Source organism: Artibeus jamaicensis, unplaced genomic scaffold, assembly GCF_021234435.1.
Source record: "Artibeus jamaicensis isolate MK-2021 breed Jamaican fruit bat unplaced genomic scaffold, CSHL_Jam_final contig_700, whole genome shotgun sequence".
NCBI lineage: Eukaryota > Metazoa > Chordata > Mammalia > Chiroptera > Phyllostomidae > Artibeus > Artibeus jamaicensis.
The window spans coordinates 1,273,055-1,288,121 of NW_026521930.1; the positions used below are offsets into that span (position 1 = coordinate 1,273,055).

Below are 15,067 nucleotides of genomic sequence, written 5' to 3' on the forward strand. Positions count from 1 at the left end.
TTCCCCTTCCTCCAGCCCCACTTTTCCCTGAAGTTGATGTCTCCAGTCTCCTCTTTAATTATCTGTGCTTCCCCGTGACATGTTTTTTTTTTTAAAGCCTTACCTTGTGGATGTTTCATGATCAGACTCAAGTTCAACAATTTTAGCAATATTTTTCTGTTCATTACATCAGGGTAATCAGAATGTGGCACATCATATGGGTGCTAACTGTCCCATAGCAGATGGTGCACTCCCGGGAATGGAGGCATACGATTGACCTGTTGGCGGGGTGCTGCACATGTGGTGGGCACCTGATGTTTGAGAGGCACTTGCTATCTGAGGAGGCACAATGAGAAGGGTGGTGTGGCAGAACTAGAGATCGGGCGAGAGACAGGTTGTGACAGTCCTTACAGTCATTCTCACAAAGGGAACTGCTACAGCAGATGCACAGGTGTTCAGAGACAATTAGAACTACATGCATGCCATGCCATCTGTACTGTTCTCATTCACACACATACTTTGGAATGCTGCATGTGGCCAGTGTGCTGCCTTCCTAGAGTGGCACACAAAGAACATTCCAGTGAAGTTCTTAGAGCTAAAGGGCTTTTGCTGTTGTTTGAACACAAAAGACTCTAAATAGCATTGCCAAGGAATTATCTGTGTGTGTGATTCAGTGTATTTTCTTCCTTAATCTTGGTCCTTTGAGACTTGGAACAAGTACACAGTAATGGGCACTTCTGTGCAGTGGGTGGTTAAGATGCTAGCAAAAGCCATAATTGTAGTGGCAGTACTGTGAGGCCTCCTATCTTAAGCACAAACCACCACAGATGCTTTTTTTGGGGGGGGGGGGCAAAATGTACAGCTGCCATTGGGATTAGAATGGCCAGCACTTTGACCAAATGTTAAAATTATCGAAATGCTGATCAGAGGCATCACATGCAAGCCTGTTTTGTTCCATGTGCACTGCTCAAAAAGTGTTACATTTTTTTAAATCTACATGAATACCAATGGCAGATCAGACAGGTCTTTAAAAATATTAGGCGAAGTTGATATAAAAATGCACTTTCTAGACATTGCTGAAAAACTAAAGACTAACAAAAATGTTGATTTTATAGATTTATTTTCAAAGGGCAAAAACACTTAGACAATTTAAATACAAGTCTAAACAGAATCACTTTGTCAATGTCAGCAGTAATGCCAAAATGTGTTCTCCTGCCAGACACTCTTCTGTATATTCCAAGTCTATTCTTGAAGGAAAGGGATCTGGAAAAGACATATGAAGTTCAGTGTTCCTTTTGCTGTATTGTTACTAACATTCCATGAAGATCTCTGAGGTGCTATATACAGAGTAACTGAAGTTACAAGCACTAATGCAATGTTTTATTTTAAAAGTTTTATCATTTGATTATCTTAAAGCCCGAATAACAATAACTAGTATTTACTGACAGGCTTCTTTACCATCAAGCATTGTATTAAATAAGTTACATATAGCACTGATTTTTAACTTTAAAAAAGTCCCAGGTAGGTCCTACCTTTATCCCCATTTTACTTATGTGGAAACTGAGGCTCACAAGAGGCTAAACAGACTTAACAGAATGTGGCACAGCTGAGAATAAACAGATGTCTGACTGCAGCATCCGCCTTCTTGCCCATGAGACCTCTCTGCCTGACAGCCAATAGCAAGGCCATCCCAAAGTCCTGGATAGCAGGTGGGGCGGGGCTGGCCTGGAGTGAGGGAGGCAGCAGTCTCTGCTTCTGGGTTAACTGGAGCAGTGTTTTCTACAAGACTGCTTTTAGGAGGGCTAACACTCAAGGGAGTCTGTCTAGGAATGAACTTCTGTCAACCCCCCTCACGGATACAGATGATCATTAAGGCTGGCCCTCTTGGACTGACAGATCACCAGAGGGGCCTGCATTTTATAACCAGTGAAAATGTCGAGCATTTCCATTTTCCATTTCTTCCTGACTTACCTTATTAAAGGAACCCAGAGAAATTAATTCTATGGGAGAACATCATTCTGTAAGTCAAATTACTTACCTCATACCTTATTCATACACATCCTTCTTATCTGCAATGTAATCTACAATTTCTTGTGGACACATCAGCTTCTCTGCATCTATATCAGGAATCTCAAACCCTAAAAGTACAGTTTACAACAGTGCATGAGTATAGAAAAAGGAGACCCTTCAGTTGAAAGCACTGGCACTTCTATAACACCCACAAGTGTCCCAAGTGTCTAGCAACCCTGAGTCCATTTCAGTTGTGAGTCAGTGCTGTTCTAGACAATGCGTGTATCATATTGGGTATAATGGTTGGCCCTTTAAAATATATATATATAAAATTCACATAGAAAACTCACCCATTTAAAAATATAAAAATCCAATGGTTTTTAGAATTGTCACAAGGTTGTGCAACCATCACCACTATCCAATGGTAGAATATTTCATTACCCCAAAAGAAAGCCTGTACCCACCCGACCCCAATGGATGCCATGCCTCTTAGTCAGCATCATCTGTGAGGGATCTTAACTAAGTTTTGCTCTGTGGGATGGCACAGAAGTCCCTTGGCTTCCATTGAGGAAATTTGTCTCCAAAATTAGTTGTGGAGCCTTGAATGGTCTCATTTGCACAACTAACTGTCCCAAATCAGAATAACTTGGAGTGTGCACAGGAAGCACAGCTGGAAACCAAGGTACATGTATGGGGGTGTGCATTTATGTGAAGGGGGGACTTAATGTTTCTATTTATATATTTGATTCAAATCCCAATTCAGATTCCCAACATTCCTTTCACTTTAATCCACCCAAATCGAGAATCACAATATGGAGACCCAAGACTCAGTCTGTGTGTGTTACCAAATTCATCCTCCATAGCCATGATAATCTCCACTTGGTCCAAACTGTCTAAGCCCAGGTCTTTCATAAAATGGGAATTTACTGAGAGCTGCAAGAAAGAGACACCAAACACAAAATCAGGCTCTGAGAACTTCTGCTTTGCAAAACTACTGAGTGGTACAATGTTCATCATTATATGGAAAACATTTTTAAATAGGAGGAATCATAACTAACATTATATACATTTAATGTGTGCTGGCATATACTGAGTGTGCTTTACGTGTCAACTAATTTAACCTTGTTTTGAACTGGTTAACAACAAATACAAAGCTAATGATGGATTTCGCTTTACATGTTTAATTAAGATATTTGATCACTGCTCTGAATGACATTGGAGAGTTTGGTTTTTCTTGCTCCCCTATTAACAACTAAGAGTACACCTTAATTTTTTTTCTTTTTAAAATAACTTCAATTTTTCATTTTCAGTTGATATACAATGTTATATTAGTTTTAGGTGTACAAGCAAGTTATTAGTTATATAATTTATGAAGTGATCAGCTCAACAATCTAGTACCCATCTGACACCATATGTAGTTATAACAGTGTTACTGACTACATTCCCTATGCTTACAGCATCCATGCTTTACATCTCCATGACTATTTTGTAACTGCCAATTTGTATTTCTTTTTTTAAATATTTTTTATTTAATTATTGTTCAAGTACAGTTTTCCGTCTTTTACTCCCTTCCCAGCCCACCCCAAGAGTACACCTTAGAACTGACATTCCTTCCCCTCTAGAATAGCAGACCATCCTTATCATCACCTGCTTTTAATTTAGACCTCACGCTTCAAAAAGCCACATGCAAACAAACTATCCTGGGGGTGTCATGTCATGTACATACAGCATGGTGACTATAGTGAATAATACTGTCTTGCAGCATATTTGAAAGTTGCTGAGAGTGGATCTTAAAAGTCCTCATCTCAAGAAGAGAGCTTTTGTAATCTGCAGTGATGTATGTTAACTAGATTTATTATGGTGATTAATTCACAATATATGCAAATATTTGAAACTAATATAACATGTCAATTTATACCTCAAAAAAACCAAACCAAACACCCCATTTATCCTACTCACACAACAGATTTAATTACTAATGGATGAATTTCTTTATGTTACTATAAAAAAAATTTCAACCCTGGCTGGTGTGCTCAGTGGACTGAGCACGAGCGAGCCTGCGAAACAATGGATCGCAGTTCGATTCCCAGTCAGGGCACATGCCTGGGTTGCAGGCCAGTTCCCAGCAGGGGACGCACAAGAGGCAACCATGCATTGATGTTTCTCTCCCTCTCTCCTTCCCTTCCCCTCTCTAAAAATAAATAAATATTAAAATTTTTTTTCAAAGGTTAAGAAAGGTACAAAATAGTGTTTACAGTACAATACCCCTGGGGTTTTTAAAAGGGTAGGAAGTACAGATCACACAGCACATATAACATACGCACATATATGTGTACTTCCCAGCACATGAACTAAGTGCCTCTGGAAATATACACAAGAAGCTGCTTTTACTATCGCCTCTCAGAGAGGAACCTCTGGCTGGGAGCAGGGAGACTTTTTACTGAATGTCCTTTTGGACCACTTGAATTTTGTATCATGTGATTAAATACTCATTCAAAGAAAAAAAACATTTAAACCACATCAGTTACCTTCTCTGGGTCAATCTTGTCATACAGTTTCAAAACGTAAAGTACACGGTCCTTGATGCCCTCTATCGTCAGAGGGGGCGCATCACTATATGGCCGGCAGAGCTGTGTAACTCTGCCTGGTACCTAGGACAAGGGAAGGAAGGAAACGCTGAACCTAAAAATGCCTTCAAGTAAATGCACTGCTTGTGTTAGGTATCTCTCACAAAGCTTTTAAGGCTCTAGAACAGAGGTGTCAAACTCATTTTCACTGGGGGCCATGTCAGCCTGGTAGTTGCTTTCAAAGGGCCAAATATAATTTTAGGACTGTATAAATGTAACTACTCCTTAACTAGGGGCAAGGAGCTTGGTGCTGCTGCCAGGTAGAAACAAGGTGCTGGGCCGGATTTGGCCCATGGGCCCTGTGCTTGCCACCTGTGCTCTAGAGAACTGCCTCATCTGATTGTGATTATGGCTCCTAGGCCACACTGGTTCACTGCTGAAGAATCTAAGAAGCTCTAGCAGTTCTGAAGCATAAACATGGGCCTCCCTTCCCCTCAGAGTCTGGACATTCGTTTTGCTCCATGAGACTAAAATCATCCAAGGTGTGCAGAAGAGCCTAAGTCTCCTCATGTCATCTGCAGCAGCCACTGTAGCAGTAATTGCCTGCCACCTCTAATGGGCACACACAAGTCAAAGTAACCCACATGGAAAGAGCTGTCATGTTAAACTGAGGCAGCTCACTGAAAACCATATATGCAGGGTCTGATCTAGCCCATTAGCTACCAACCCAAAGGAGAGGAATACGGAGCCTGACAGTTGTCACAGTCCAGTTTATTTCCCTTCAGGGTCCACCCCTTATTGACACCAGCCAAACTATGAGCCTTTCTGATCTTTGCCATGATTATCTCAAATCTCTGATATTCACCGGTTTATAATTCAACTGGTTACTAGGGTCTTGACTCCTTTATGAAATACGAGAAAGTTTCCACGTCACAGGTCAGCAAGCTTAGAGGCATGGAGGGTATGACGCAGAACAAGAAAAAACAAAATAGCACTCGGACAGTTTTGCGTACTATGGAAGTCCCTAATCTGAACTGGTTTGTTTGCCTTCTAAAATTGATTTAAATACTATGGTTTGGAGTTTTTACAGTATTTCCCATAAAAAATAGGTTTTGCCTGTTGGGGCTCAGGTGCCTGAGACTCACAGAAGTCCATGAAAAATCATAATTAAACAAGTGAACCAAACCTGTACACACCTCTGTGTAAGCACTATCTTGCAAAAAACCAAAAAACCAAAAACCTCAACCAAACAAAAAAACCTTCAGGCATTGAAGTTAGGTTTAATCAGCAAGTGAGGAGATCAGATGAGTTTTATAGACGTTCTGAAGAATAATTCTGGGTCCTTTCAGAGGTTTGGAGCACTTGCTCTTTTCTAAATTTAGTGTACTTTCCCTTCTGATGACAAAATAGTTAAGGAGATCGCTGTAGGGGAATGTCACCAGGCCTTATCAATGACTAGAAGGTCTCCAAGCCACAGATAGAATGAAGCAGTAGAAAGGACTAAAGAGAAAGTATGAGAAGGAAATGAGCTAACTGTGGTAATGACAGACAAGAACTTGAAGAGTAAGGATGTAGAGGAGGCCTCATCTGTGTATATCAAGAAGTGGTGGGAGGTGGAACCAGTGCTGAGAGGGGACAGAGAAAGGGGAGGCTGACGTGTACTCGGAGGAAGCTGGTAAGGATGTTTCTACACAGCTGTGGCCCACCAGGGGTCAGCATCATCCCCAGCAGCAGGGCAAGTGCCTGCAGAGGCCAGATAGGCAGATGTCATTAAATGAAACTAATGAGGCCCTGGCTGGTGTGGCTCAGTGGATTTGGTTCAGCCTGTGAACCAAAGTGTCTCCAGTTCGATTCCCAGTTAGGGCACATGCCGGGGTTGCAGGCCAGGTCCCCAGTTGGGGCCACATGAGAAGCAATCACACATTGATGTCTCTTTCCCTCTCTTCCACCCTTTCTTCCCCTCTCTAAAATAAATAAAACCTTTTTTAAAAATGAAATTAGTCCTGGCTGGTGTGGCTCAGTGGATTGAGCTCCAGACTGTGAAGCAAAGGGTCACCAGTTCGATTCCCAGTCAGGGCACATGCCTGGGTTGCAGGCCAGATCCCCAGTAAGGGGTATGTGAGAGGCAACCATACATTGATGTTTCCCTCTCTTTCTCCCTTCCCCTCTCTCTAAAAATAAATCTTTTTAAAAATGAAATTAAAGGAGTCTCTACCTGGAGGCCACATGGCAAGGTAAAGTGGGCGGCTACAGTGGACTCAGCAGAGGAAGAAGGGTGAGAGCTCAGGGCCTGGAATGAGACTGCTTCATCTGTGCCCTTACCTGCAACATGGGGATAAACAAGAGTGCCAAGCTTGCAGGACTGTTGTTAGGAAGGGCTTAGAGCACTGCCTGACATGCACACAGGTGCTCTGCAGGGCTGTCCAGCAGGCCCCGGGAGAATGATGCCTGGCCAGTTTGCAGCTTTTCGGTGGTGTACCCCCAAAGCACGTAATCCTGCTTCCTCCCATGCCTTTCCTTTGGGCCTCTTTATTGATTTCTTATCATTCAGTCAGGCTGTGACCCTGCCCTGGGCACTTTCCATATATCATCTCCTTTAGTTCTAACAGCACTAATGAGGCATATAGCACCATCACCCCATTTAGATGAAGAAACTGAGGCACAGAAAGGCCTCCTGGGTGGGGGGCTTACTCCTTACTGCCTCCTTCTGCTGGATCTCAGCCATTTACAAAATAATAATAATAATAATAATAATAATACACTTTTTGTTTCTGATGTTAACTGTTTTCCCCAAGATGTACACCTAAAACTTCTATTTAACAGAAACCTCCCAAAGACATGAGAGAAGAAGGCACTGTTTGCAGGAAAAGAGTGACTACCCTCTCGGTTAGTATAAACTAATCAAATCTGATTAGTGTCCATTAGAACCCATCTCTTCTCCACTGGGGCCCATCTCTGACTGAGGAAAACTCAAAATGAACCTAAGGAGGTGGCCTTACAGGCCATCTCTACAAACTGCCCCCTGCACAGTTATACCCAGGCAGCACAGACATCTCAAAGTCCACTGTTTGGAAATGAACTCCCTACCCTTCTGCCCGCAAAATGCCTGCTTACAGACCTCTATTCCACCTCCACCATCTGGGGCTCTAGCCAGAAACCTCAGGACCAATCTCCACTCTTCCCATTGTCTCCCTATCATGTCACTGGGTCACCCAGTATGTCTGGCCAGGAAGGAAAGGTCTCATTTATTCCTCCAAACAACCTTGTTTAATGTTCACTCCCTGACCTAGGCAGAGAACATCCACACACCTCAGTGGGCATACAGCAGCACCCTGCACAATATGCCTGCTGTCTTCCACCTCAACTTGGGCCTCTCCCTTCCACAGGCACCCTGCAGGTCAGCCATAGTGTGCGCTGGGTATTTCCTGGCCTTAGCACATGGCACTACACCCTGCCCTGACTGCTGGTTACATTGCTGCCTTCAAGACTATACTCTCTAGGGGTTAGTTCCCTCTTCTTGCTTCTGCACTGTACACACACCTGTCCTCACATATGGCAAACTTTGCCTTTACATGACCGTCTCAGCAGCCTGCAAGCTTTACCTGTATGACATGCACTGTGCTGTGGGCTGGAATGACAAAAAGACATGACCTCTACCCTCAGAAAAGCTACAGTCTAATGAAAAAGACCAACCCAAACAGACCATTTCAGTAGTAATAAAATGAGACAAGAGCTATAACAAGGTTATGGATCGGTAGGCTGCTTCAGTAACAAAAGTTGTCATTCAATCCTTGAGAGGCAGGGAAGGAGGCTTAGGAGTTAACCAGGAAAAGGACAGGGACAGATCATTCAAGGAGGGAAAAGCAAGCCAAGAAAAGAAAAGGAGGCACAAAAGTGTAGTGTGTCTGTGCGTGAAGAAGTTAGTTCATGTTGTTGGAGTTTTAAGGGCAAGGTGGTACACCAACACAGGCTCTGAAACTGAAGAGGCAGGGCCAGGGCTGCAGACCTCGAGTGAGTCAAAATAGGTTTATCTTAATAGGGAATGAATGATGCAGACAGACCACAGCCTAGAGTCCATCACTGTCATGTATGTCATCTGGTCTGGTACCAAGCATAGTCAAGCTTTCCCTGAACCAAGTGCTTTGTCTTCACCTGGGTACCACGTCCCACAGAACTCGAAATTCTCTTTGTGCTCTGGCCACCAGACAGTTTAGATTCAGGGCCTGCAGAGGTCAAGTATTGGATACTGGACTTCTGGGCTCCATTTTAGACCACTACCCTTGTTTTTCTTACCTCCTATTTTTATACTCTTACTTTCTATACCTGAGAAAGCTGCTTTAGCTTTTCTTTTTTGAAAAAGGATATAAATGAGTAAGTGGCTGCTCTGAGATCAGCATGGTAGACAAATTTTGAGGAGGGAAAACCAACAGCTGGGAATGGTTGGAATGAGCATTCATCCAAATTAGATGAACAGAGACTGGAGGTGGTTTGGAGTGATTGGCACACAGCCAATAGAAACCAACAAAGTGAAGAAACAGCCCAGGAACAGTGTGTACTTAAAGAGCTCTAAAGATTACCAACATTTAAGTATTAGGCTAGACAGAGAAAGTGCCCACTGAGTAAAAGAGAGAAAGAGGACAAGCCAAGAGAAAACAGTGTCAGAACAGCCTAGGGAAGATGGAGCAGCAGGGACTGACCAGGCAAGTTTATTGTAATCACTGCAAAGTAGCCAATGAAGATGTGAACATCTTTCTTAGTAGCCATCTCTGTATCCCTCAACATGCTAGTATAAGGCCTGGCAGGCACTGCCCCTCAGTATATTTCCATGAACAATGAAGTAGAGTACTCTCCACTTGAATACACAAAGGATATAAAGTAGTTAAATGGGAGCACTTAGTCAAAATCACTTTGTAAATATAAATAAGGCAGTTCCTCTGCTGTACATGAAAACCAAACAAAGGTAGTGAGACATCTTTGGGCACCCTACTGTTAAACGCACAATCCAAGGACCAACAGCAGCAGAACTGGCTGGAAGTCCTTTAAAAACAAAGACTCTTAGCTTGTTACCAGAATCTATATTTTAACCCAAGTGATCTGTACACACAATTACGTGTGAGTATCAGTACTTTAAAAAACAAGGATATGTGCTTTGCCTGAATGCTGAAACCTGTCTAAGGAACAAAACACTCAGCGACTCCACATACTACCATTTTATCCCTTAACTTCAGGATGACACTTTTAACCTCCGATTCGGCAATAAAACAATGTGCTACAAGTGAATCCATTAGGGTGTCAGTAAATCTCAAAACTGGCTGCACAAAAGGATCACTTGGCTGCTTTTAAAAAACAGATGCCCAGACCCCACCTAGAGATTCTGAGTGATTTTGCCCCAGGAATCCTAACTTTTTATTCTAACATCTTAGTCAAGGTTTAAACATTATTACAATGAAGTTCTGGAAATTGAAAAGGGGTTTCTCAACTTGACCTCGGGAGTTTATCCTACTTTTAGACAGTAGTTCTTAATCTTGGTGCAGTTCAGAGTCACTTGAGGAATTTAAACAAAAACCCAGTCCAGGGCCTCATCCCAGAGAGTAAAATCAGAATTGAGGGGCAAGAGATCTTTCTTTCTTTTTTAAGCTACCCAGGTAACTTGAATGTGAAGGTAGGGTTGAAAAAAAATCATTGCACTAAGGAGAGTTTTAGCCTTCTAATGGTTTCATCAGATTAAAAAAAAAAAAGCTAAAAATACGGGTAGTTTCCTCTTTACTTCCAGGAGGCCCAGGAGCAGGCAAAAGGTGCCACATGGGGAAATTCAGGGAGAGAATTGCTCTGGAGAAGGCTATGGGCCAGCGTGGCTTCCCTTCTGCATCCTGTCGTTAGTTTTCCTCCTAGAAAGCTACCATAGTCCTTAACAGTATCGCTTAGGGATAATGGCAACCTATAGGATTCTGAGGGCTTACCAAGCGCCGCTCTAGGTGTTCTACCTGCCTTAACTCCTCTAAGCCTGTATGCAACTCCACAGGGACTAGTATCCCGATTTTCAGTTCAGACTGAGGCTTAGCAAGGTTACGACCTAGCCTGAAGTTTCGGTAAGTGGCAGCCGGTATTCGAACCCGAGAGTGTCACTAGGTCGCACAGCCTCCAAGCAAGGCCAGCCGAGCACCGTTAGGCAGGGGAAGGGGGAGCAAGCCAGTGGTCCTCGGCCACACCTCCTACGACTGGCGCAGCCCCGCGACCTGACCCCCTCCTCTCCAGCAGGCCCTATCCCTGACCCCTGTCAAGCCTCAGCAAAGTCATCGCGAGTCACCTGCACGAGCGCCAGGGAGAGAACCCCGGGCCTGGTCTGGGTCCCCGCGGGGCACAGCCTGATGCTGAGCGGCCGGGCGGCGGCTGGCATGGGAACCCGAGACAGCGACCCCAAGGCCGCGGGCAATCTGCGGACACAGGAGCAAAGGACACGAGCCGCCATGGCTACGCCGACCCAGGCTGCACTGCGCGGCGCCCGCGGGTCTAGTTTCCTCTTGAGTTCGGCGGGGGGCCACGCACAGAGCGGCGCTGCCGTAGCCCATCCGGCGGTGGCGGCCCCTGGCGGCTCCTGGTGGCACTGCGCCCTCGGGGCGCGAGGTCCAGCCATTCCCGTTCGGAGGCGAAAGGCTGCCAGGGCCAGATTCCCTAAAGGCTAATCATTGACACAAGAAAGGAACTTATTTTCACTTATTCTCTGAAAGTTCTGAAACACGTTTTTTAAACGTTTTGGCGCCGCATTTCTTCCATAGGAATTAAAATTAACAGGTCTGAACTCAACGTAAAATAAGAATGTGAAAATGAGTCGATTTAAGTATGTAAGACTAATAAATGTGGAAATTACAATAAAAACCATATATATGTTTTAAAGTTAACAATGTATAAATAATAGAGCTCACAAAATGGGTTCTTTCTGGAAACTTTGCTGCTAATATGCTTACATTCCTTAGCAGTGAGCCCAAGGATACTGAAATCCACGCATATAACTCCAAACTCTAAATATTTCCTGGATGGACAATCCAACACTGGCTTCGGTTTTACATGTTTCTTTTATTTTTGTTAAATTTAAGTAAAGTGTAATGTCTTTCATTTAAAATACAATGCGTAGTATGATCCCAGTTTTGTAAAATTATTTATATTTATATGTTCACTAAAAAATTGAGTATCTGCTATGTGCTAGTTGTTGAGGATACAGCAGTGAGCAAGCCAGACAGGCAGTCTATTTTCATAGAGTTTACTTTCCAGTGGGAAGATGGACAATATATAAAAATATACCCCCCCAATAAAACTCCAGGAAATAGTGATAAATACAAGGAAGAACAATAAAACAGGGAAGGGAACAGTGAGGGAATATAGGAGGTGAATTATTTTAGGTAGGGTGGTCCCTGAAGGCCTCTTTTAGGAGGTATATTTGATCTAATCAATCAGGAGGGGAGACAGCATTGAGAATTATCTTTGCTGTTGGTGATGCCCATCAGTTTCTATGGCAATGCCAGCGGTTGACACCAGGCTTCTCCTACACCCTGATTTAATCATCACCATTTCACTGCTTATTAAACAATTGGAAAAGCAATTTTGCCACCTCTTTGGACTGGTCAGTGAATATATGGACAAGCTTCACTTTGAGTGGTGGCTTTCCATTTCTGCAGAAAACTGATTGGCACCAAAAATCTGGAACCCAAGGATCAGGACCCATAATATCTGTGTGAATCATAGTGACACACCAGTCTCTGACTAAAGCTTCCTACCCACCCTTTGGGGCACACCCACAGAACAGACCCAGCATGGTGACATACAGAACAGACCCAGGATGGTGACATACAGCATTAACAGAAGAGGGAGAACTCAGGGAAAGCCTGGTAGCCTACTAAGCCCACACTTGAGACCCTCTCTCCCCATGATCTATCTATGTTTTGTGTTTCATTTAATCTTTTTGGTCAAACATAATAAATCACCTCTTATTTAAATGACGTATGTTGGGAGAACTACTTTTTCCTTCAGCAAGCAAAGAGAAAATGTTGGCCTACATGGTTTCTGGGGTAAAAGGTTCAATATTAAGATTGAGCCCTGGCTGGTGTGGCTCTGAACTGAACGTGGGCCTGTGAAGCAGGGGGTCGTCAGTTCAATTCCCAGTCAGGGCGAATGCCTGGGTTGCAGGCCAGGTCCCCAGTGGGGGACACATGGGGGGCAACCACACATTGATGTTTCTCTCCCACTTTTTCCCCTTCCCTCTCCTCTCTCTAAAAATAAATATTTTTAAAAAGATTGAGATCAAGCCCTTAGCAGTTGGAAAGATTTGAGAGGAAACTGGTGCTTCTCAGTAGCACCCCCATCAAAGGCTATATAAGCATAAACTATGTCAGCTTCCTGAACACATCACCCCACCAACCCAGCAGTTATCCCTCCTTCCTTCCAGCCCATTAGCACTATTGTCTCATACCCTTCTGTTCCCCTGGGACCATTTACTTCCGGTTTCCTCTTCTCCACATCTTCATCCTTTCTTCGCTCTCCTTTGAGGCCAAAGTTTCTCCTGGCCTAAAACAAGTTCAGAGGCCTCGTCCACTGACCTTCACATGTACCTAATAATACCATTCCTGCTTCCTTTCATAGTGAAGCTTCTTGAAAACAATAATCTACGCTTTCAGTCTTTAATTCCTCATGTCCTATTCTCTCTTTAATCCACTCAAATCTAGATTCTCCTCAACCTCTCCACTTGCACAACCACTGAAGCTTGTCATAAAGCACACTACTAGCCCTGGCTGGTGTAGCTCAGTGGATTGAGTGTGGGACTGTGAACCAGACAATTGCAGTTCAATTCCCAGTCAGGGCACATGCCTGGGTTGCAGGCCAGTTCCCTGCAGGCCAGTTCCCAGCAGGGGATGCACAAAAGGCAACCATACATTGATGTTTCCTTCTCTCCTTCCCTTCCCCTCTAAAGATAAATAAATAAAATCTTTAAAAAAATAAATAAAGCACACTACCACATCTTAAGTTGATAAGTCCAATAGATATAACGTTTCTGGCCCTTCCCTTTCTACCAGTTTCATGGCTCTATCTCCTCCACTCATCATTTAAATATTGGTCCTCAGGGCTCTGTCCTTGATCCACTCTTGACTTTAAAAATACAAGTTTTCAGAATTGTTTTACTCCAGAGGTTTTTATTTCCACCTGTATCCAGGCCTGGCCTCTTCTGTGAGCCTCACATCCCTGTCCATTGTCTATTACTTAGTCTATAAACACTAAACACTCAAATGAGTTATCTTTTCCCTTGTGTATTTTCTTTTTTTTAAATTTTTTTATTGATTATGCTGTTACAGTTGTTCTATTCCCCCTTTCATTCCCCTCCACCCTACCCCCCCATCCTCGCCATTACCCCCCCTTTAGTTTATGACCATGTGTCTCAAGTCCTTTAGATTCTATATTTCCCATGCTATTCTTGCCCTCTCCCTTCTATTTTCTATCTACTGTCTATGCTACTTATTTTCTGTACCTTCTCCCCCCCTTCTCCTCCTCCCACTCCCCTGTTGCTAACCCTCCTTGAGATCTTCATTCCTATGTTTCCACTCCTGATCTAGCTGTCCTTTTAGTTTGCTTTCATTTTAGGTGTGGTTGTTAATAACTGTGAGTTTGTTGTCCTTTGCTGACACCATTGCCCACTAAACCAGAAATGTAAAACTCCATCTCCTACCTAATCCTGCCTCCACTCAGCCCTGCTCATTTCTTTTTCCTCCTAAATCTCCTGACCTCCAGAATAAAGCCCACTTTTGTTAACATGCCTCATACATACACTTCCTGCCTACCTCTAGTTTCCTGACTCCATTCCCCGCAGCATAGTTCTCTAGTGCTGAGTTGTTTGTGGTTCACACCATACTGTCCTTTCTGCCTGTAACGTCCTTTGCTTGTGTGCTGACTTACCCTGCAAGTCACAGCTATGTTGTCACCCTTCACAAAGCTTTTCTTGAACCCTATGTTGTGCTAACTGCCCATCCTTTGAGCTTCCATAGCAGTACTGTAAACACAGCCTTTAAATTTAAAACACAGTATTTAACTTACTGCTTTACACATAGTCTCTCATTAGACTGTGTATTTCTGAATAGCAGCAGCCTCATGGCAATCATCTTCACACCCACTGTCATGTGCCTGGTGTTTGTTCAGTGTTACTGAACTGGAATTATTGCTTAGCTCTACTCAGTTTTCTGAACTCTTAAACAGAGTTAAGAGTTATGTTTCTCAGGGTTTTTGAGTCAATTAAATCATTGTGAAAAGCTGTATATTATCTATGATGTACTAGCAAATAAACTATCAGTCATGTAACATTAAGATCTCGCTTGTGGGAAAAGAATATAGGAAAGTCAAATCTTTTACACAAATACATCAAAGGGTAGTAATTAAGTTAGCAAAACTCAGTAACACTATAAAAGGGTATTTATTTTAAAGATTTATTTTTTAAAAGAGGGTAAAAGGGAGAAAGAGAGAGAAACATCTAT

The 15,067-nt window shown here is 43.2% G+C and overlaps 1 protein-coding gene across 1 annotated transcript; it reads right to left on the reverse strand.

The window, feature by feature from the left end:
* Nucleotides 1-1,082: 1,082 nt before the first annotated feature.
* Nucleotides 1,083-11,066, reverse strand: NDUFAB1 (NADH:ubiquinone oxidoreductase subunit AB1). The gene is made up of 5 exons (XM_037158844.2): nucleotides 10,864-11,066; nucleotides 4,518-4,640; nucleotides 2,835-2,922; nucleotides 2,018-2,117; nucleotides 1,083-1,242 (listed from the first exon to the last, which is right to left on the reverse strand). Exons 1-4 carry the CDS (start codon nucleotides 11,023-11,025, stop codon nucleotides 2,026-2,028), a joined length of 465 nt encoding a protein of 154 aa, XP_037014739.1. The 5' UTR covers nucleotides 11,026-11,066; the 3' UTR covers nucleotides 1,083-1,242; nucleotides 2,018-2,025.
* Nucleotides 11,067-15,067: the final 4,001 nt, after the last annotated feature.

Coding starts and splice junctions, on each gene's coding strand:
- NDUFAB1 (XM_037158844.2), bottom strand. CDS start 11,025: ATGGCGGCTCGTGTCCTTTGCTCCTGTGTCCGCAGATTGCCCGCGGCC. Junction 4,641..10,863: donor TCTCCCTGGCGCTCGTGCAG/GTGACTCGCGAT, acceptor CCCTTGTCCTAG/GTACCAGGCAGAGTTACACA. Junction 2,118..2,834: donor GGCTATGGAGGATGAATTTG/GTAACACACACA, acceptor CTGTACTTTTAG/GGTTTGAGATTCCTGATATA.